Source organism: Diadema antillarum, unplaced genomic scaffold, assembly GCF_040938485.1.
Source record: "Diadema antillarum isolate AM-2024a unplaced genomic scaffold, OU_Dant_1.0 seq00000900_RagTag, whole genome shotgun sequence".
Taxonomy (NCBI): domain Eukaryota; kingdom Metazoa; phylum Echinodermata; class Echinoidea; order Diadematoida; family Diadematidae; genus Diadema; species Diadema antillarum.
This window is the reverse complement of record NW_027271760.1, coordinates 463,206-486,000: the sequence shown is the minus strand read 5'-3', so window position 1 is coordinate 486,000 and position 22,795 is coordinate 463,206. Positions and strand designations below refer to the sequence as shown.

Here is a 22,795-nt window from a genome sequence, read left to right as displayed (position 1 = left end):
TTGTTTTACTCTTCTTTTTTTTTTTTTTGATGTTTCAGTCATTCCAAACCCGGTTTTCATCAAATAAACTTTGAATTCCTCTTAAAATGGTATGTTCTGTACTATATCATAAGTGTTTTCTTGGTATCTCACAAAAAGTTAAAAGCCCAATTCTCATCTCCACCAATACTGTACCATCCCTTTAAAGTTAAAAAGTCTCTGTCATTCGCGTTTACACACTAAAACACACATACACACATTGTACATGTGTATCATACATTATACAAATAATGAAATAGTCGGGAACTGTAACACGTGTGTACACTAAGTATCTTGTGTTTGTACCATTTTCAATGCCTAATCTATTTCATGTGCAAAAAAAAAAAAGTACGTCATAGTATTATATCTCAAGCTTTCATCCGAACAGGGATACTCACTAGGAAGATCACGAGTAATATGTTCAATGCATTTGATAATTTACATCTTCCTTCCACTGGTAGAAAAGATGAATTATTAGGGTGGCAAATTTACCCATAATCATTATTTTCTAAAATTAACAAGTCTTCTGCTCAATAAGACGAGGCAGATTTCTCGGTTAAAAATCAATCATTAATATTTAATGTCACGAAAAAATGGAACTATGGTCCGGGAAACTGGTGAGTATACATTCCTAACCAAATGTCAAAATATTATAGGATTATAGGATTGGAGAAATACTGCCAAATAGATAATAAATACACCAAACGATTAAACCAGGTAAAAAGAATGGAACCAAGCCCTCTGCCCGATACGTGTTTCTTCACTAGCATCATAATCATTATGTTATGTATATGCTAATATAATTCTTTATATCCTTGTGACTGCGTGTACGTATTGCAACAACAAAATTCATTATTGAGAATGAAAAAAAAAAACCAAACACACACACAGTAGAATTGTATCTCAATGTAACCAGAAACAACATAAATAGCACCCCCCCTCCCCATTACCGCCGCCATTGCCACAAAAATCACAAGAACACATGAAAGCGACAATAGCAACAGATACGACAATTTACAGCAACAAGGGGGGGGGGGGGAACGACAGCGAGAAGAAATAGTGGCAGTACATACAGTTACACGTATAAACTAAAACAATACAACGTGTCATGACCCTTCTCCTCGTTAAGACCAGGGAGGTGGGAAGAGACTCATAACGTTTGCCAAGAAATTCTTACTGCTGTAGACGACGGTTTCTGATGCTCAGCTATTGCGACCCATCTTTTTCTTGTCGTCGGGCCAGACGACGCCCCGCACTGCACGACCAGGAGAGCCAAGATAAATCCAAACAATCGAATCCCTGAGAAAATGTCCAGGTATCCCATCGTAGCACTCGGAACGCCAGAACTCACTTTACTTTAAAAAGAATAAAAAGGTTCCTCATGAAATGACGAAAAGTAGAGAAACGAACTGCGTCACAACGTGGACGAGGAACAGTGAAATCATCGGTTATGCTTCTTCGACCCGCAGTGAAGATGACAGACCATCATTGTTATGATTGTTGTCATAAAGTTCAGAGCCAAAGATGGAAATGAGGCACGTTTCTCCATCTGACAACTGAATTGACTCTTGACCTACAGAACTCCTCATCCCCCCCCCCCGCCATATTGTTCCCTCTATGTTCTCGAGACTCCAAGGAAAACAAGCAGTAGGTGCTATGTTATACACCCATTCAAGGAACAGCGTAGCCTTTTGTCAAAGCCCTCTCGCTGTATGATTGCTATAACGGGAGAGCGAAGCGAGACCAGCCGAACGCGAGAGAGCGAACCCAACTCTGCTGGGCTCTCTTTACCATACATCGAGAGGGCCTTGACAAAAGGTTAGGTACGAGGGCGATCAGTTTCTGTCTCTCAGCGTCTGTCTGGATGTCTCTTTCTCTCTCCCTCTTTCGCTTTTGTTGCTACTTTTCATCGGCCTCCTACAGCTCCTCTGCCTGTCTCTTTTGTGTGAAAGATATTAGACCGTCGATCGGATATTTTCATTCATGTTGGTTTTTCTCACTCTATACTTAAGAAATGTCAATGTTGACACCGCTTACTCAAATCAAATGTTCTCTTCCGTTAAAGGAGAAATTCAGTCCAAATATAAATTAGTCTGACAAAAAACAGAGTAAAATCAACGGTAAGAATCTGACTTAAATCGGATAAAAGATAAGGAAGTTATGACATTTTGAAGTTTTGCCAATGTCTGCAAAACAGTTCTTGTACAGTGGATATGAATATGCAAATGAGTGAGCTAGCCATACCATACCCTCACAAATTTCCATTGATCGTGTACAAAAAAAAATGTTTCTGTCATTGAAGTCTGAAACATGAAATTATTCCTAGTTGAATAACTTCAGAGTATTGATTGGTTAGATATACACGAGGATTTGAGCCTCGGGCATAATTGCATCTGAATGAAAAACCGGAAATTTCACAATTTTATGAACAAAATATATGGTAAGTTGTGATGGAATGACATGTTCTTTTTGCCATTTGCATATTCATATTGACTGTTCAAGAACTGTTTTTCCCCCAAAGAGCGAAACTTCGAAATGTCATAACTTCCTTATTTGTCATCCGATATCTATCAGAATTATACCGTTGAACTCGTAATATTTTACTCTTTCTTATCAGACTAACTTGTATTTGGACTGGATTTCCCTTTAAGGATGGTATGATATTGGTTGAGGTGAGGGTCCAGTTTTTTCTGTGTGTGTGTTTGTGTGTGTGTGTGTGTGTGTGTGTGTAACCACTTCATGAAATGTTCCAGATCTTACAACTGGCAGAGGAATTCAAAGTTTATTTGATGAAAATTCGTTTTGAAATTGCTGAGAGATCCAAAAGCAAAGCAAAACAAAGCCATCCTAATAAAAGGTGGGTCCAATCTTTTATTTGGATCGCCTTGTTTTGGATATCTCTGCTTTTTGAATGCCAATTTCGTCAAATAAATTTTGAATTCCTCTTAGAATATATGCTTTTCCATATTTATTCATACAAGGTTTCTCACTATTAAAAAAAAAAAACCATTAAAAAATTGTAAACCTGAAACCCTATCTCAACCGAAACTCTACCATATACCTTTAAAGGGGAAATCCAGTCCAAATATCAGTTAGTCTGAATGGAAAGAGTAAAATATTACGAGTTCATCTGTATAAATTTGATCGAAATCGGATGAAAAATAAGAAAGTTACACCATTTTGAAGTTTCGCTATTTTGGGGGAAAACAGTTCTTGAACAGTCAATATGAATATGCAAATGGTAAAGTGAACATGTCATTCCCTCACAACTTACCACAGAGTTTGTGCATAAAATGTGAAATTTCCTATTTTTCATTCAAACGCAATTATGCCCGAGGCTCAAATTATCATATGTTTAACTGATCACTATTCTGAAGTTATTCAACCAAGAATAACGTCATGGTTCAGACTTCAATGACAGAAACATTGAATTTTCTTCATTTTTTTTTAACATGATCAATGCAAAATTGTGAGGGTATGACATGGTTAGTTCACTCATTTGCGTATTCATACCCACTGTACAAGAACTGACGAGAACTACGAGAAATTATCAAAACTTCAAAATTTCATAACTTCCCTATTTTTCACCCGATTTCAGTCAAAACCATATCGTTGAACTCGTAGAATTATATTCTTCTTTTATCATATTAACTTATTATCTGGACTGGATCTTCTCTTCAATATCTTCTTCTCTTTGCAACCGTCATGCAGCCATGCGTAATATGCCTGTTATACTCTTTAATCTCCCTCTCTCATTCCCTCTCTATTGTTGTTTATGGAACTTATTTGACGTTTGTTATTATCAAAAAGAAAAAAGAATATTTACTTCAATACTGGATTCAGAAACTAATTCTGATGCTACATAATTATGTTTTTCTCGGTTTGCTCGTTAGTTTTTCGTCAAGACCGTTACGTTTGTTGCGATCTCATGTGAAATGGTGATTTTTCAATCTTATCACACATGATTTGACAAACCTGTAAGGTATTTCTTTTTGTTGCAACTGATTGAAAAAAATTGCCCCACATCGACTTTTTTGGGGTTTTTTTTAGAGATATATTTTATGCTTAATTACTTTGTTATCCATTTTCTTTCATTTTGCGTTGTTCATAAGATAAAGTGCCAATATATACACTAGTTACACACTAAGAAATAGCGTCATTGTGATATTGAAAATAAAGTTTGATATGAATTTGAATTTGCTGTGTACCATAGTGTCAGGTTGGTCTGTCAGAGGCAATATATCAAGGGTTAAATGTCAGAGGTAAAGAAATATTACGTTACGATGTCACATGACATGTAAATATATTGCAGAAGTAAAAACGTCATGGGTAGAACAGAAATGTCAGAAATTCAACTATCAGAAGCTGCAATAGATGTAAAAATGACGGATGTAAAAAAAAATGTGTAATACGTGACAACAATAAGTGTACATGTAAGATTAGAATCAAAAAGACAAACAAAATAGCAACAAAGTAAAACAAAGTGAAGGTATAACAGAAAACCCACGCAAACTAAACATCGCTCCGTTTGTTGTTATCTATCTTTCTGTGACGTTTGTGTGTGCGATGGTGTGTGAGTGTGTGTGGAGTCCCTAATCTTTGTTTTAGGACAAAAGAAAAGTGTACGCAAAAAGTTTATGATAATATCCTAATCATATAAGAAGTTTATTTCATACACTGCAATACAGAATCACCATACAAAATCACAATACAGACAGTGACAGAATACTCAGTTACAATACAGAATGACACTGAGGTTTTGGATGCAATGAGCACTGTGAATACATAGATATTTGCGTTTAACTTCTGTCGAAAAGTTATCATAAAACGAATTTTGCTTTGGCATGAAAGAAAAAGATGCAAACACAGACACTAATGCATCATGATTACAGATAGTCACAGTCCATCTTCAGAGTGATCGATCGTTATGGCGATCAAAAATAGAATCATGAAATGACTGATATGACAGATATATTCAAGATACAATAAAAACAGCAGTGAAGTTTTTAATGATACGATCAGAAGAAAAGATTTTTTTTTTTGTCTCGTCCCTCCCACGAAGGCCCCACACTTTGGCGGCAAAATAAATAGCCGAATACTATCGTTATGAATTTGCCGAGTTTCACACCAGAGCAGCGTTGACTCACAAAAGAACAGAATGTGTGAACATTACACACGACAGGCTGGGACTTCTCCAACTCTCTCTCTCTCTCTCTCTCTCTCTCTCTCTCTCTCTCCCTCTCTCTCCTTATAATATCATCCTCCTCTTTCTCTTCATGTGTGCGCCACTCTAGATTTCTAGAGAAATCTAGAGTTTTTAACTTTGTTGTGAATGAAATCTTTGTTCTTCCCTTTAAGGTTATGTGCCTTAAATAAAAGTTCACTCACGAAGGAGTGAATTTCTGAAAAGAGTGAATTTAGAGTGAAATCGTTGTGAATTTGGAGTGTTTTTTTTTTATTAATTTTGGAGTGACCTCAGGGACCTCAGAATATTTTCACTCGGTTTTGGTGTGTTTTTTTAGAGTACGGACTGTGTACTCAGATTTAGCTCAAACCATAATTCCAGTTGTGGTTATCAATTTTGTTCATGGACTCTTATACATATTTCGCATTCGAGGAAATCTTGGGGCGAACGAGCTTTTGCTCACCCTGGACCAACACTGTGGAATTCACGTATGCTGAAAGACTCAAACTCCATAACGTCTTTCAGGAGTAACTAAAGTCTTACTTGTTTAACCATGCGTTTTAAAAACAGACTTTCATTTCTTCTATTTCTTCCTCCTCCTCATTTTCTTCTTCTTCTTTTATGGTTCGAGTGTCTTCAGTCGTTTTGCTTCGGTGTAAAGTGCCATGTGCATTTAATCAGAATGGAAATTGGAGCTACATTGATGTAAAAAAACGTATCATGATTTTAAAAAAAAAAAATCTTCTTTAAAGCAGTTATACTTTAATTTTCTTCTGTTGTGGAAGTTTTAATATTCCTAAAACAAGTTCAAATAATAACTTATAGGTTGTGGGAAACCGTCCTCCCCCCCCCCCAAAAAAAAGCTATGTGGATCTTCTTTTTATATGTTATATATATATATATATATATATATATATATATATATATGTATAAATTGAAACAAGAAAGGGAAAACTGACCAGAAACAAATAATAAATGGCGAAAACTTTGAGCAAAGAAAATGGGTTTTCATCGAGATTCGGGATGATATATATATATATATATATATATATATATATATCATATTATATGTTGTACATGTTTATGAGATCATGCTGGGCGAGGCCGAGGTCCCAGTAGTGAGGGTGGCGGTGGTGGTTGCAGCAGTAGTTGTAGCAGTGGTTGTAGTAGTGGTGGTGGTGGTGGTAGTTTCGTCACTGTCATCGTCAGAGTCCTTTTGGGAAAAGATCGAAGGAATCCATTTATATTTCTATACTGAGTAATTTATACTTTCATACTGCGTGATTTATGATTTGATACTGCGTAAAACCGCAACCATCAGTAATGATGTGACAAGATTAATAATTATAGATTAGTGTACATTGTATATGCAAATGACATATTGTTCTTTATACCCCTGTTGGAAATTGAATAAAGTGAGATGAAATGAATGAAATGAAATATCAAGGAAAGAAAAATGCAGCTAATTCACAATAAGACATCCTCTAAAAGGAACACATTTCTTTTTTTTAACATCTTCAGGCAACACGGCAACAAGAAAGTATTTAATGACAATGACTGACTATTAGGAATTTGAAGCTACTTTGAAGCTTTTGAAGCTATCGTATCTTTATAGACCTGCGTGGAATTGTTGATTAGGGATGACGTGTGCGTGCGTGCATGCATTTCCCATTCAATAGATTTATTGTTTCATAACATACTTCTTTGACCTGTATGGAGATGAATGCAAAAGATAATCAAACGATAAGCGTATGATGTAAAGGCTGTCATTATTATATATTATATGTTCACTTAGACATGATAATAACCGGCCCCAACTACACAAAACAAGCATTGTGTATGAGAAAAATTGCATTCCATAACGTTGCAATATTTTGACATGGATATCCAATCTTTCTATATTATGTACAAGCATGTCCCTGCATCTCTACAAGAAAGACAATGAAGGCAATTTAGATGTGTGTGTGTGTTTTTTTTTTTTGTTCTTTGTCTGTTTGTCTGTTGCTTTGTTTGTGTGTTTACTTACATCTTCATCCGATGTGTCCTGTTCGGTGTCAGTGTCATTTGTCTGCATAAAAGAAAACAAAAAGAAAAAGAAAAGAAATGGATGTACATTGAATATATTTCTTTCATCCCGGACGAGGTATAGTTTCTTCGTAAATGCTCTTTGGGTCTGCCATTTCATCACTATCATCATGCGTTGGCATAAATGTACACATTTTTTCCATTTTTTTCTTCTTCACATTTATTCAATTATTTGCCCAAGCGAGGAACAGTATTGTTACAAGCAGAGTGTCTCTTCTTTCTTATTATTTTTGTTATCAATATTACATTGTCAAAATCACCTTCTTCTACAAATACCATACATGTAGAGCAAAAATGATAGAAGGTGAGCAAGGATTTGGTGTGGAATAACTTGAAATTAGAAATCAGGACACCCCACTTGTATCATCATTCAAATAAGATTTAAAACACATCTCTTCATGTCACTCTCCGCAGTTGTTTAGTTCATTTTATTTCATTCAGTTCAGTTCAGTTCGGTTTAATTTTATTTCTGCATTTTTCCAAGGAAATCATAAATGAAAATGACAAGGCTCCTTAGGAACTGTTGCAATGTGGAAGACTGCGCTTTGCAAATTATTATCATTATCATTATTATTATCATATTCTTCATTTTTAGCATTATTATTATAACCATTATTATCATCATCTTCATCATTATCATTATTATCATTGTTATTACTACTACTATTATTATCATTATTTTCATTACTATCACAAGTATTATTATTACATTCACAGACACATATCACATCATTACATTATCTACTAGTTACATTACAGCTGGCTCTTTACTATTCAAGAATTCCACAATTTTACCGCACAATGAAATGGTATTGTTTCAAATTTGAATATTGCACCATGATAAAGCGTGGACATGATGGAGACCAATTGTTATGACACAGGGGGATAAAATGTTGACTTAATTTAAGTTTTGTTATCAGACAGCTGTGCTAGATCCACTATAAGCACACAAGCAAAGAAATAATGATCACTCACCTCTTCAGCGCTCTCCTGTATAGATGAACAAATAAGAAAAGTCTTACCATGTACATACCAGATAAACACATAGAACACAGAATTTTATACAGTGCATGCACATATCGTACCGCCACTCTCACTCGCTCCCCTCTTTCTTTTTCTCCCCCCTTCTTTCTTTCTTTCTTTCTTTCTTTCTTTCTTTCTTTCTTTCTTTCTTTCCATACTAAAGTGTTGTCAACATTGCACGCACTGTTATTTCCTGATTTTGAAATCATTGTGCAAGCTTTCAGAGTTTTAACATTGCCATGGGAACTATCATGTTTTTGTTGTTTCTTGTGTTTATGATGTAATGTATCTTGTTAGGCAGGTCACCACAAGCTGTGCTTTTTTTGAGGTTCTGCCTTCCTTGTGCAATCTTATGTATGTGATATACAACATGAAAAAGATGGAAAATAAATGTTTTACAAACTTGAAACTTGAAACTTTCAGAGTCCAACTGCAATCACTGAGATGTCATGAATGGTCTGAGAGTTCCTCTTAGAATATTCGTTATTGATCAATATCTAAATAAGTCTAGAAAACATGAAATAAAGAAGCGATTAACCTGACACGTGTGTTGAATTTTTACTTTTTTACAAGGCACACGTACGTATTATTTTATACCAATGTTAGCTAAGGAAACAAGCCGTATTACTACGTCATTGCATGAGACTAGAATGGGATGTGTTTTGTGTTAGACCTTCAAAATAGACATGTTACAATGGTATGTGACCGTGCATCACAAAACCACCAAAAACTCGCACGCCCTCATTTCACGTGACGATTCAAAATAGGTGAAACGGATCAGCTCAGTCAAACTTGAGTTTTTCATATTTTCTGAAAGAGAAGTTTTCTTTTTCTACATTAATATAAAGTCTGTGATCTTTAACCAAATGGGAAATTATGTTTTAGGAGTTTTTCTAGAGCAACTCTTGTAGAATAATGTGGTTTGGTTTGCCTTAGAGGCTTCTTTTCATTCTTTAAAAACCCTTTTATACACTTTTCACTTTCAAGTCTAATAACTTTTCAAATGAAAATTCTATTGCTGAACGTTGGTGTAGTAGTCATTGCTAAAATATGTTAATAGAGCAAGTTGTTCATTGTTGTTGCCATGGAGTTTTACATCCTTTTTTGTCTTACTCATTGCACAGAGCACAGCTTGGTAAGATTAAGCGTTTGAAGAGACCTTTACTTCAGAGTCTCTTTTTTCAGTACACACTTTTCCAGAGTGTGTGTTTTCTTTCCAATGTTAAGATAGGTTAGGAGCTCGAGTCCATTTTGAATTGAGTAATGCATCATTTGAAAGCTGTAAGTCTGCTTTCTCAGAATCTGCCCTTAATTAAAAACATATGTTTGGAGACTTTTTGTTGGTTTTGTGATGCAGGGTCAAACATACGTAGGCAAAGGGTTAACGTGATTTCAATCACTCACCGCACTAGCTGCAGAGGATGCCTGTCTCCTAGCCCGAGCTTTATTCGGAAGCACTCGACCTATACATGAGTGATATAAGGCGCTTCTATTAACCAATGCAGTATGATGATGATAAAACAGATACAATATGTTTGTTAATATCGATGATTATCAGCGATTGACAAAAACAAATCGATCTAAGATATGTAATGTATCTAGTATGCAATGATTATACTTTCTAGAATATAGAACACAATATGTTATGCTGTACTGACAAATCTATGATGCATATTTTTCGTGAAGGTACATGGAAAAAGTAACAGATTCGTGAACGTTTTAACAAAAAGTTGAATATATAATAATATTGATTTTGATTTGGGGACTTGAATGTCAGTAAGCCATTTAACCATAAGCATATTAGGGGTGTGATGTCTCTTTAACGCAGTGCTTTTCTTTAGTTTGCTGTTATAATTTTTCTAAATTTCTTACCTCTAATCAAAATACAAATAAAGAAGCATATCCTTTATTCGAGATTGTAATAGATGAATTGAAAAGATTTGACATTTATGACTTTTAATTCCATTCAATTCAGTTCAGTTATCTTCATTCTTCTTTTTCCGACAAAACATAATACAGAATAAATCAGGAATTATATCAGAAATATATACATTCGACTTTGCAAAGGATAAATGATATAGATATGCATGCATACTGACAAAAATACAGTTATGCTCCAGCTGAGAAAAAAAAGGCTTCAGGAGTGTTTCCATAACTGCTTATTGATGAAATATGTTTTCACCTTGTTTTTGATAGAAAACAGAGTGTGCCTTGATATTGATTACGACATAATTGCTCATTTGCATGCATGATAAAAATGGATGACTTTTGCATGATTACATTTCAAATTAGTTTTGTTTTCAATTTCAATAAAACAAGTTTTGTATAATTTCATCTTTTAAAAACAAAGTCATCTTGATTAAGCCGCTGAAATGGGCGATTCGAAACACTTGTCTATCTAATCATCTGCAACTCAGCGATGAGGGCTATAGTAAAATGATCAAAACGAAGTTTTGAATCATTGTTTATAACAAACAGATGATCATCAAGGTAGGAATAATAATGAGAAGTTTCAAAGTCTTCAATGACTAATGGGCTGTTAAGATTAATTCAAAAATTTCACCGTTGCAAAACTGAGAGAAGACGAATTATACTTAAAAGAAAAAAGAAATCAAGGTATAATTGTAAAGCACATTACCACAGTTATCTACATATTTGAGGGTTGATGGAAACAAGTTTGGCAAATGCAAAAAAAAAAAAAAAAAAAACTATACATGAATGATAGTATGGGTGTGACGATGTCGATGCCGGCGTCTGAGTCAATTTCATGGTTTCATACAAAAGCGATGCAGTGATTTCGAAATAATTATCTAGCTTGTGAGTCAGAAACGCTGTGAACCAAAGTTCCAGTCACTCGAACGGTACTTGAGGTAGCACCCCACCAACGGCAAAAGACAAATGGCTTGTTTCACCGTGTCAACTGGCGAAGGGCACACTTTTACTCTCTGTGACTATCCTCGTAGGTTTACTTTGATTACAATATCTGTTACCCTTTGCTTTACACAAAAGTTATACAAACAGAAATACACACAAACAAACTAGCAAAAATAAAGATTTACTCCGTTAGTCATATTTGTTCATATCTCCATGAACAAACCGTTTTTCACGATAGTTTTCAGTCCTGAAAGTATTCCTCATTATTGTCCATCATAATTTCGTGTCTCTCACACAGACACTTTATACTCTAAGTGACACTTTTTGCATGTACGAAGAGGCAGCTAGGTTAGAGAAGAATGACAAATCAATGCTGCCCTGTGCTCGTTTTTTTTAAATAGGCATCATCTTTTTACAAAATTTTACTTGATAAATTGAATAAGATTTGAATTGAATTGAACTGAATTGATATTTGATGTCAATAGAGTAAAAATATTGTGAATGGATAAGGATTTGATATATTTCCGTAATACTGAAGAGAAAGAGAGAAAGAGAGAGAGAGTGAGGGGAACAAGGAAAAAGTTACGATCTAGTGACGGCATAAAAAAAACAGACGCAACAACTCCAAATTGAAGAATCTAAACCGTTATGGACGGGCAGATTTTCCCATAACACTCACTTCCCATAGACACCTGCCCACGAATGCTCGGGACTATTCTTCAACTGGTTAAGAAGTCATGAGTGAATGACCTAATATGTAACCAACGGTAGTTTGTGAAATACAATATTTTCCAACACCAACATTCTGAAACGTGAGAGTGCTGTTATTACATGTCTCCTGTTATAGAGAAAGTATTGCACGGAAACATGACATGGCTATATTTCTGGTTATATACCACCAATGCCATTGTCTCAAGTTTCCGCTGTTATTTTATGTTGGTTTCTCAGTTTGGCCTTTAGTTTTGATCTTCAGAGGAAGCATAAAGATTCGTGGTTTTTAAACATTACTGCTTGGTTTTGAAATGTCGATTGATTTTGATGTTTGATAGTCTCCCTCAGTAACAGTATTACTTTATTTCTTATCAATGTGTATATATGAAAATATTTCAGAGAAGGCCTAAACTAAAAGGAAATCAAATAAACGTATCGGCACGCAGACACTGTCTTAAGTGACAACTCAATGATGCCCTGTGATCATTCTTTTTTTCTTAGGCATCATCTTTTTACAAAGTTGAGTTTTTTTTAAATACATTGAATAAGAGTTGATATGAATTGAATTGAATTGATATTTGATGTCAATAGAGACAAAAATGATTGGATAAGGATTAGATATATTTCCGTAATTTTAAAGAGAAAAGAGGGATAGAGAGAGAGAGAGAGAGTGAGGGGAACACGGAAAAAGTTACCATCTAGTGACGACATCAAAAAAAAAAAACACACACACAGACACAATAACTCCAAATTGAAAAATCTTAACCCGTTGAGCAGATTTTCCTGTAGCACGCACTTTCCATAGACAACTGCCCACGAATGCTCAAAACTATTAGTCATCAACTGGCGAACAGAAATCATGAGTGAATGACGTAATTATGTAACCAAAAGTAGTTTGTGAATATTCTATAACACCAGTCGATTATATTTTCAGAACGTTTTCCAAAGTAAATAGTAATAGTTTATATATCATCATTTGAAACTACTTGAAATAAGTTTGCAACGTACATCAATAAAAAATGGGGGTTTATGTTTAATCATTCTGTTCCTGATCCTTTTACATTGATTTTCTCTGCTCCCTGAGTATTTCACCTGGTGGAACCGGCGCATTTTACTTTCTCATTATTATTATCATTATCATTATCATTATCATTATCGTTGACATTACCATTTTTATTCATAGCGTTAGAAGTAGTAGTACTGTACTTACTATCATTAATGTTAGTGTCATCATTATCATTAATATCAACATCATTGCCGCATTTGGGTCATCATCTTCGTTATCAGCAACTAAGTACTCATTTATTATCAAGGGCAAGCAACATCTTTAAGATCAATCATTTCGCGAGACGTGGAATCATAATCATAACTTACCTTGTGCAGGGACAATCAAAGCCACGCAGGCAATGAGACAGAGCGCTAGTAGGATTGAAGATTTCATCTGAATGAAGGAATGGGAAAAATATTCCAGTTAATATAATAACCTGTAATTACGAATGTAAAATCTAATTTCTAATCATAAAGATTTGCTTTACTCACGCTTTTTTTTTCTTCATATCTCACTCAAACTTGGTTGAAGAGTCGTGGTCAAAAAAATCAGGAAAAATAATGATTGAATGCTCTCCAAAGAATTGTTAATTTGTTATGATTGTCCTTTGTAAAGTTATAATGATAATAACAGGTTCATAAGCAGTTGCTATTTGGATAAAATTTGACAAGATTGAAATTGAAATGTTGTCTAAACATCTTCAAAAATTTTCAAAAAATGCATTGACCTATACATGACCTAAAATTCCAGTTTTTGTATCTTTCAACTGACTTAAGAGCAAAGTCCTCCCCTCGCATGTATCTTGATGCACTCAACATTGATACTTTGAGATTTTGATTTGATTTTGATTTGATTTGATTGTTCCACATCTTAAACACAAATAACATGATATAATCAATTGAACATAAGACTGGACATAGCGTCGTAATTACAAAGAATACAAGAGAAGACAATTTTACAAACATAATGTGGGAGACTCACTAAAAAGCAGAGCTTGTAATTTATAGGTGCTTATGAAATCGAGTTTATGCATGCATTCTTTGAGTGCAGACTATACTTTCTACACATAACGTCTCAATTATGATACAAAATGCATGTTGAAGTGATATGGCAAGACATAGTGTCACAAGAAATAAATACTTTTATATAACATCATACAGAGTATATATCTATTTCTAACATTTCAGATTCATGCTACGATCCATAAAAACGAATCTACAGGAGAATAGTTACCTTTGCCAGACGATAAGAGAACTGTTAAGGTAGTGGTCGGTCTTGAGTTATGACACAGTCTTTGTGAATGAATGTGTGTCACAATATACTGGTGCAATGGATTGGAGCAGTATTTATATAAAATTCTCCTTTGGCAATAAATGCCAGCCATTGGAAATGGATTAGTAGTACGGCAATCTTATGATTAAGAAGACATTACATATAAAACGTATGCCTTACCCTTTACTAGATTTGCTTTGGATTCTTCATTTGTTATTGACCTTTCATGTTAATCCTATTGTTGTCTCGAACGAGAGCGTTGGGGTTTTTGCAGAGATATTAAGGTAACCACAGAAACCGAAGTATTGGATAGCTAGTACCAAATGAATGCAGCCATGAAGGGTTTGACAGCAACAGATGGTCAGGGTTTAAGGTGTGTGTGTGTGTGTGTGTGTGTGTGTGTGTGTGTTTGTTTATGCTTTAAACCGGAACCAGTAACGGGGTGAAGACTTGAACATTATAAATGCGCAGAATCTTCACTTCCACCCTACTCTCACCCACCCACCCACCCACCCACACACACACACATACACACACAAACAAACAAACAAACACAAGACACAAAGAGAGAGAGAGAGAGAGAGATAGAGATACAGAGAGAGGTTTAGGAGAGGTACGTGTTGGGAAGAGGGGATGAGGAGGAGGAGGCGGAAGAGATGCGGTTAACCCCTTTCAGAACCATCGTCGAAAAGTGTCCAAAACCTCTTTCATTTCTATTTCGCACAATGTTTTTTTTTTTTTTTTTAATGTGATAGGGTCTAAAGGAGGGATTGACAGATTGGGAGAGAGGTCTGCAATAGCTCTGAATAGAAATAATATTAGATTTCGTGATTGCAAATTCCCTGGGCGCTCCAAAACAATTTCATATTCTTTCCAATATCAAATTGCTTGCATTGCAGTTATCATCTGCTGCTAAACCGAGCGTCCAATGTACTTCGGTTACATAGTCACCTCCCTGTTATGATCCACCTGTGGATATACAACACAGAACTCTGTATGTGGTATCGCTTCCCGGTGGGCTGCCAAAAGAGGCTAATCGCCTCGTAACATTTACCAATTGGGAGAATTTACATCGAATTCAGTACAATTATCCGTTCTGTACGATTGATAATTGAAACAGCGTCAAGGTTAATTGTGAGAATCATCACTTCTTACGTTTGAGAAAAAACAATAAACAAAACAAAAACAAAATAGCAATCAAGCTAAACAAACACAGAGAATTAAAAAAAAAATAAAATGTAGCGGAACAAGTATACACTCTGTTTTATTCCCTACCTGGTACAGAACAAAATGTCAAGGTCAGCTCGGTCATTAGACCTGTGAAAAATGATCGATGAGGGCAGTATTTCATTTTTCCCTTTCACCCAGCCTGCCCACAGAGATAAGATGTCGAATGATAAACTGTCCAATGGAGGGAGTGTCACAAATAGAATAGAAGTAGATGATTATCGATGTGAATGGGAAGTTGCGCTGTTGCAGTTGGTTTCATGTTTAGTAATGATGGTTTGCTCAATGTATATTGCACTCGTGGTCGTTAAACAATAATTACTTTCGACATAGTGACATAGCAGTGCCAAATTCTGCCAATACAAACACACACATTAGCAGATGATGATGATGATGATGATGGTAATTACAATAATGATAATAACAACAGTGATGAAATCATTAAGTCGAAGAGTTTAATTTTATTATATTTTATCAAAAAAGAAATCAACCCAGTCAGTGAAAATATGAAAGGAGTTTATGATTATATACAAAGCGAGCGATCTCTTTTTATTTCTTTTTTTTAAAGGCATAATATGTGAAACCATTTCTGTGCCACGGACATTGTGCAATGTATGAAGTGCTTATGGTGTTTTATGTGTTCAGTGGCACTTATCAGAGCCCAAGGGGTTAATAGTGGGCGTGTTAGTGTCGTGAAACGTGCAAGAGTGTTGTTTTCATATGTTTCCTATTATGGAGAAAGTGTTGAACGGAAACATGACATGGCTATGTTTGCTAGTTATTATACCACCAATGCCATTGTCTCAAGTTTCCGCTGTTATTTTTTGTTGGTTTCTCAGTTTGGCTTTTAGTTTTGATCTTCAGAGGAAACATAAAGATTCGTGGTTTTTAAACATGACTGCTTGGTTTTGAAATGTCGATTGATATTGATGTTTGATAGTCTTAAATCGGTAACCGTATTACTTTTTTATTAATGTGTATGAAGAGATTTTAGAGAAGGCCTAAACAAAAAGGAAATTAAAAGGAAATAAACGTATCGGCACGCAGACACTGTCTTAAGTGACTACAGACAACAGAAAAACAGAAAAAAAAACAGACGCATTCACACACAAAGCGCAAATGTCAGACCCCCGTGCATCCCTTTACCACCAGCCCCCCCCCCCCCCCCCCCCCCGCCCCGGGCAAAATATAAAGAGACTATACAGCAACACATCGGTGGTGATTTTTAACCCGTTGAGGACGAGTCCCGAGTATACTCGGGCACTTGTCTAAGGGAAATACGTTTTTGTAGCAAAGTCAATCCGTCCTCAACGGGTTAAAAGAAACAACTAAACAGCCTTTTGAGGAGACTAATGATTCAGCTACACTTTCCCCTCAAAGGAAGCGATTACTCGCTGTGCACTTCGCTGTCACGTGACACCGAGTTCATCTCAGGCCTTGCAATAAATCCCACTCTCTGGATTACCCCAAATATAGTACAATCACATCGGATCGACTTTTCAAAAAGAAAAGAGAGAGAGAGAAAAAAAAAAGACTGATTTGTCGTTGTATGGCAATGCACCCCTCCCTCCCACACATGTTTTACCCCCCTGTCTTCAAAGCTCTTTCCCATATTGAGTACACTTATGTCCTTTCTCCGCTGCATTATACTTGAAGTTGTCCAACACTACATCTAATTTTTAAAAAAAAGCGAAGGGGTGGGGGCCGATGTGGTAGAAAAGTCCCAGGCATTCATTCGCGTTGAAATTCATTACGAAAATTGTATTTTCCAATACCGCTGGATCGGTTTATGACAGTGAACATCTACAGGCAGGGGAAATAAAAGGACCAGAAATGATCACATTTTTTCCTTTTTTTTATCACCTCTCCGTCCATCATTGACCCTCATTGAGTAGGATAATATTATAGCAAAGATAATGATTTTTCGTTCGAAGAAGATTCATATTTGAAGCCAGGATACTTTGCAATGATGAGATAACAAAAGACTAACAACATAACGATGGTACTTACTATTCTACTATTGCACAAGTGTGGTAAATCACAAAGAATATCATTATCAGCATTCAAAACACGCATCAACCCTCTACGTGCCACATTATATTATTACCTGTCCATTATAGGTTTGTGTATGAGATTAGTGCCTATTTGACTCATTGACACATAAATTTTTAAAAAGGAGAGAGAAAAATAGATTCGAATCGCGAAAAGCAAGCAGGCATTTATATTTTGCCAACTGACTCACTGACTGTCACGACGAGCCTATTGATTAATCATTATACGTTCAGTATACTTGTGAGTCGTATCAAAACTAACCCAACTATGACGTAACACATGGATGTATACGGAGTGAGATACAACTTCCCTTCGGGAGCGAACCCTCTCAGCTGATGCACTGTCGTATATATGTTACAAGGATCGTATTATATGGTTTTGGTTGAGACCTAACTTCAGGTTTCTAACATTTTTTTCGGTGAGATAATGAGAAACCTCTCACCAAATGTGAAAGAGCATGCATGTAATTTCAAGAGATATTCAACGTTTATTTGATGAGAATTGGTTTTGAAATGGCTGAGATATCCAGAACAGAGCTATCCTGATAAAAGGTGGGACCCACATTTTATCACGATCGCTTTGTTTTACTTTGTTTTTGAATGTCTCATTCCAAAAACCGATTTTCATCAAATAAACTTTGAAGTCTTCTAAAAATGGTATGCTCTGCACTATTTCATAGGTGGTTTCTTGGTATCTCACATACAGTTAAAAGCCCAATCCTCGTCTCCACAAATACTATACCACCCCCCCCCCCCCTTACCAGTTCACTTTCGTTCCTTCATTCTAGAAACTCTGGATTCCGATAAGTCTAATCTGTGGCATTTTGTACGGACTGTAATTCAACACATTCGTGTTGGTTTTGTGCATAACTTGTGCCTTTCAGTTTTCCCTTCCTGTTCTGAGTGCATTTCGGAATGGCTTCTACCAGATATGAACTAAGATGTGGGTGGAAAGGTTCTTTACAATCACTTTGTCGGAGAGTTAAAGAGTGATTGAGACAGAAAAGAGGGGATTCTGGAGATGAGAAGAAGCTTGTCAGTGAATGTTATTTTTGTGCTGTGTAAGAGTGCGTATCAATGTGTGTATTTATGCGTCATGTTACAAGTGATGTAATAACAAGTGTATTTTTACATTTGTTAATTTACATTTTTGCTATTTCGTATAAGTTTTGCGTAATTGTATTGTAGTAATGTACCATAAGTGATGGGACTGCTTTTCAGCAGCTGCTGAATTTTTATCTTTAGTCTTTTATGAAAAAGACCCGTTTCCATGCGTGTCAGTAGCACAGAAATGAAACTTTTAATAAAGCCATGAAACGCACCTATACACAAAACCTAATCTATACCTAATTGGATAATAGGAAGGTTAATTTGGTGTTGTTGTTTTTTTTTAGCCTGGTCGACTATTACATAAAAACAAAACAAGAACTAGCTAATGACATAACCAGGTAAGGATTAAACTTCCTGTTTAAAGACATAAAAGCAGGGTCAACTACAAGCCAGTTTCGTTCTCTTTTGTTATATCACCATGAGAATGAGAGAAGGTGATGGAAAAGTCATGGTTAAACCAAAAGGGAGCTCGAACTTTATTTTAAATTTTGATTTTCACATTGTACATTGCCGATTAAAAGCTAACCCGCAACCCACACACTTGAACAGCCGCTCGGTTCATCAGCACAAACAAGGGTTTTAGAGTGAGATTAGGGCGGAAAGATAGGGGCGATTCTGAAGGACTTCCCGGTAAGAGATTACTGTATAGAGTGCAAGCACAATACCCGACTCTCAACGGGGTCCAAAAACGCGTAGGTTCCTCAGACAATCCTTGCGCGTACGCCTTATATGGAAAGAAATTATATAACAAAATCCCATGCGTTTTCAGTCCGACGCCGCCAGCATAGATTCATCAGCACTGTTCCACATAAACGAAAAAAAAAATGATACAAATGCAGTGAAAATAAAAATAGATTTGCATTCATTTTTTTAAATCAGTTTTTTGTGTAAATGTTTCTTGTGTAGGAGGCCTATAGCTCCCAATCAATAGTTGCAATTAAGAACTAGAATTAAAATGGTAGATTATAAATGATGGCGCCGCCAAATGAAGACTTCTATACTGATGAGTCGTGTCGAAAACACATTAATCATCTGGTTATCATGTTAAAGTTAATATCTTTCTCAACAATATTAGCCATACAGAAAAAATAGTCGACACTCAGCAAAAATGGTCCAAGTATTGGTGTCTTTTCCAAGATTAACGGTGATTAGAGTCATGATGATTTCCTGATTGAATAAGCGTTATATAATTACATTATAATCGTCTTCGGTGAAACATAAAAACGTAAGGATCGACCTAAGGGCAAACCCTGGCTAACATGGGTTCTTTGTAAAGAAAATAATTAGCATATACAACGTATAATGGTACATACATACAGATAGTGTATCAAAATGTCACACAGTGAGTACCACAGAGAAAGTTGCAAAGCAATATTTTACCCAGGAGAACTCGAACAAAACAGGAAATTTGAGATATAACACACAGACGAGCACACACTTAAACATAATATTGTATTTACAATGTATTGTTTACGTTGCTCCACGAGATGACGATTAATATGCAATGATTAGCTGATTTCTTTATTACCCTGGACTATAGCATTTCCTATATTATAAAGGCTGAAAATGGCAGAGGTGCAGTTTTAAATCCATCTAAAACGTATTTAACTTATAAGAATTAAATTGTAAACTTAAAAAACAAAATCGAAAAAGAAACTTTGAAATAAAAGAATATTTGGATTGGGTTACCCTAGGACTGAATCCTGGGACAGCTTCTACACAATCTAAAATTTGTCCGGTTCAATAAGTGTTCGTTGCATCAAGATCAAATAACAAAAACATGTTACATCAACTTACCCACACCATATCAACTATTCAATTTGTAGCATATTAAATAGCACATTGTTGTGATATTACAGAGTGGTACATGTATATCTGTGTATTGTGTATTTATGCTTTAACAACATTCTCCCGGACATTCCCTGTAGTTTTCTATACTCATGAGTAAAGTGTAGATCTACCATTATAATAGCAAGAATACCAATAATCTTAATTTGCCAACTATTCTGACGTCACTGCCTAGGGGGTTTCGGATAATCCTTCCTTCTGAAACGACTCTGCCAGTATTAAAGGCAGACGGTATGGTTTTAAATGTATATTAATTGTAAAACCCGCGCTTCTCAATCTTTTTTTTTAACCCAAGGCCCATGCACTTTGGCTCCTTCAAGGTTTGTTGTTGTTGTTGTTGTTGTTGTTGTTCTTTTTTATGTTACATGTGTATATCGAATACAAATCTTTTTCATGTTTTATTTTTGGAAGACATCGCGGCCCATGTACACTGGTTGAGAATTAGCACTGTTGTAAAAAGCGCGCTTTTCTTCAAAAGCACTAAATTAGGCGTAATGCAACAATGAAAGTGTGATTATTAAGTATCAGAGAATAGGTTTGAATGTATTATTGTATGGGGCATTGTCCTCCCTTGATCTGAATGGTGAAAAAAAAATGTCTAAACCATGTAGCCAGGGTCACTATTACGTAACAATGAAACAGCTCCTTCCTAGCTGTTGTCGATTACAGTAATACATGCTGGTATATCTACTTGACCTGTTGTATCAGCAATGAAAATGCGTTGTATTCTGTATTTACTGAAAAAAAAAAGAATCAATGCAACGTGACACTTATTTAGCCCATGTAGGAATTACAGTGTGTTAAAAGTGGTTATCAAAGTGATTTCAAAATGTTTAGTTAATGAAGTGTTTCTTGCCTACACTGTTGTTACGCCCAACTGTTTGTGATAGCAGCACATGCATCATTGGAATTCAAAGAACAAACCAAGCTTTTCATCATTTTAATTGATATCCTTTTTGCTGTAAAGACGGTTACCAGTCGAAATTAGAAGTGAGAACACAAATACATAGAAGGTCATGGAAGATTTCTTTGATAGCAACTCAAAGAAGGTGCAGCAATACATTACTTGTGTTCTGCATCTTTGTGGTGTGTATGTTTGTTTGTTTGTTCTTTTTTTATTGTCACTGTCTGTAGAAAGAAGGAAAGTGAACACCATTTATCAGAGTAACATGGAAAAAATTGAAATTTCCTGTGGTGATACATTCAAGCAAAATGATACAGACTGACTTTTTTGTGGCTACAGACAGTCATCTGTACCCTGTTCGACAAAACATTTAAACGGAAGTACAGACTCTCACTTTGTGCAATTTTCATTCTCTTTGGCGATACATTCAACCGATATGGTAGGACTCACTTATCATTAAAGCGACAGGAAATCAACGTGAGAAGTGCAACAACCTGTTACTTTAATTGTTGAGAAAAATAGTTACTATTCCAAAAAGGGAAACTAATTAGCCTAAAATTTCATTTTTAATCATTCTTTTTTAAGTGTCAATGTTTGTTCACACCATTTTAAGCCTGAAATTCGTAACCTTATCTTCAGTACAACAACACTGCGAAATGTTTTTTTTCTACAAGATTCCTCTTAATGTTCTTCTTTAAAAAATCAAACACATTTAGCATATTTGTGAGTACTATACATACATGAGACACGTTTGAAGAGAAAAAAAAAACAAGCATTTCTGTGTCCATTTACCACGTACTGTTTAGACAGTTAGAAGTTACACGGTAAAAGAATAAAGTGACATTCAAACTAACTTGAGCAATCCTTAAATGCCTTTTGTACCTTAGTACTGCATTCACTGGATTGTAAATCATTCCTTATTGTTGTTGTTTTTATTCGTATGTAGCCACTGGATTGTAAACAAATCAAGCAGAGATTAAGTCTTAGTTCTTTACTGGCCCAAAATTCAGTTTCACACGGCCAGTGCACACAGGTTGGACAAGCTTCTGGTTTGGCAGTCACAGATTTCATCAACAACGTCTAGGTCATCTGGTTTGTGTTGTGTTAAGTGTACATACAAGCTCATGAGTTTCCATGGATACAGCGCATCCTCATCGTCAAATCATTTTGCAGTGACGTCAGGAGAAGGTCGAGTGATAAGAGCAAAGCTGATGTTTACCTATACTGGAGACATCATGGCGGTTCAGTCAAGGTAAACAGTACATGATCTTGAACGAAGGCTACGTTGCCATGAAACTGTGAATGAGGTCACCAAGTTTTGATTTCCTCTAACTCTTGTTTAATTGGTTGCGACTCCATTATTATGGTGTTTATCGAATCAGCTGTACTTTCGATTGCATTTCTATTACAGTTTTTGTTGATCTATCGATACGTTTAGC

The 22,795-nt window shown here is 35.6% G+C and overlaps 1 protein-coding gene across 1 annotated transcript in view; it reads right to left on the bottom strand.

Moving 5' to 3' along the window:
* Positions 1-1,493, bottom strand: part of LOC139741064 (uncharacterized) — a 36,110-nt gene extending 34,617 nt beyond the window's left edge. The window contains exon 1 of the mRNA XM_071651651.1: positions 1,196-1,493. Within this exon, the coding sequence (XP_071507752.1) occupies positions 1,196-1,342 (147 nt within the window). The 5' untranslated portion in view covers positions 1,343-1,493. The remainder of the gene's footprint in view (positions 1-1,195) is intronic.
* Positions 1,494-22,795: the final 21,302 nt, after the last annotated feature.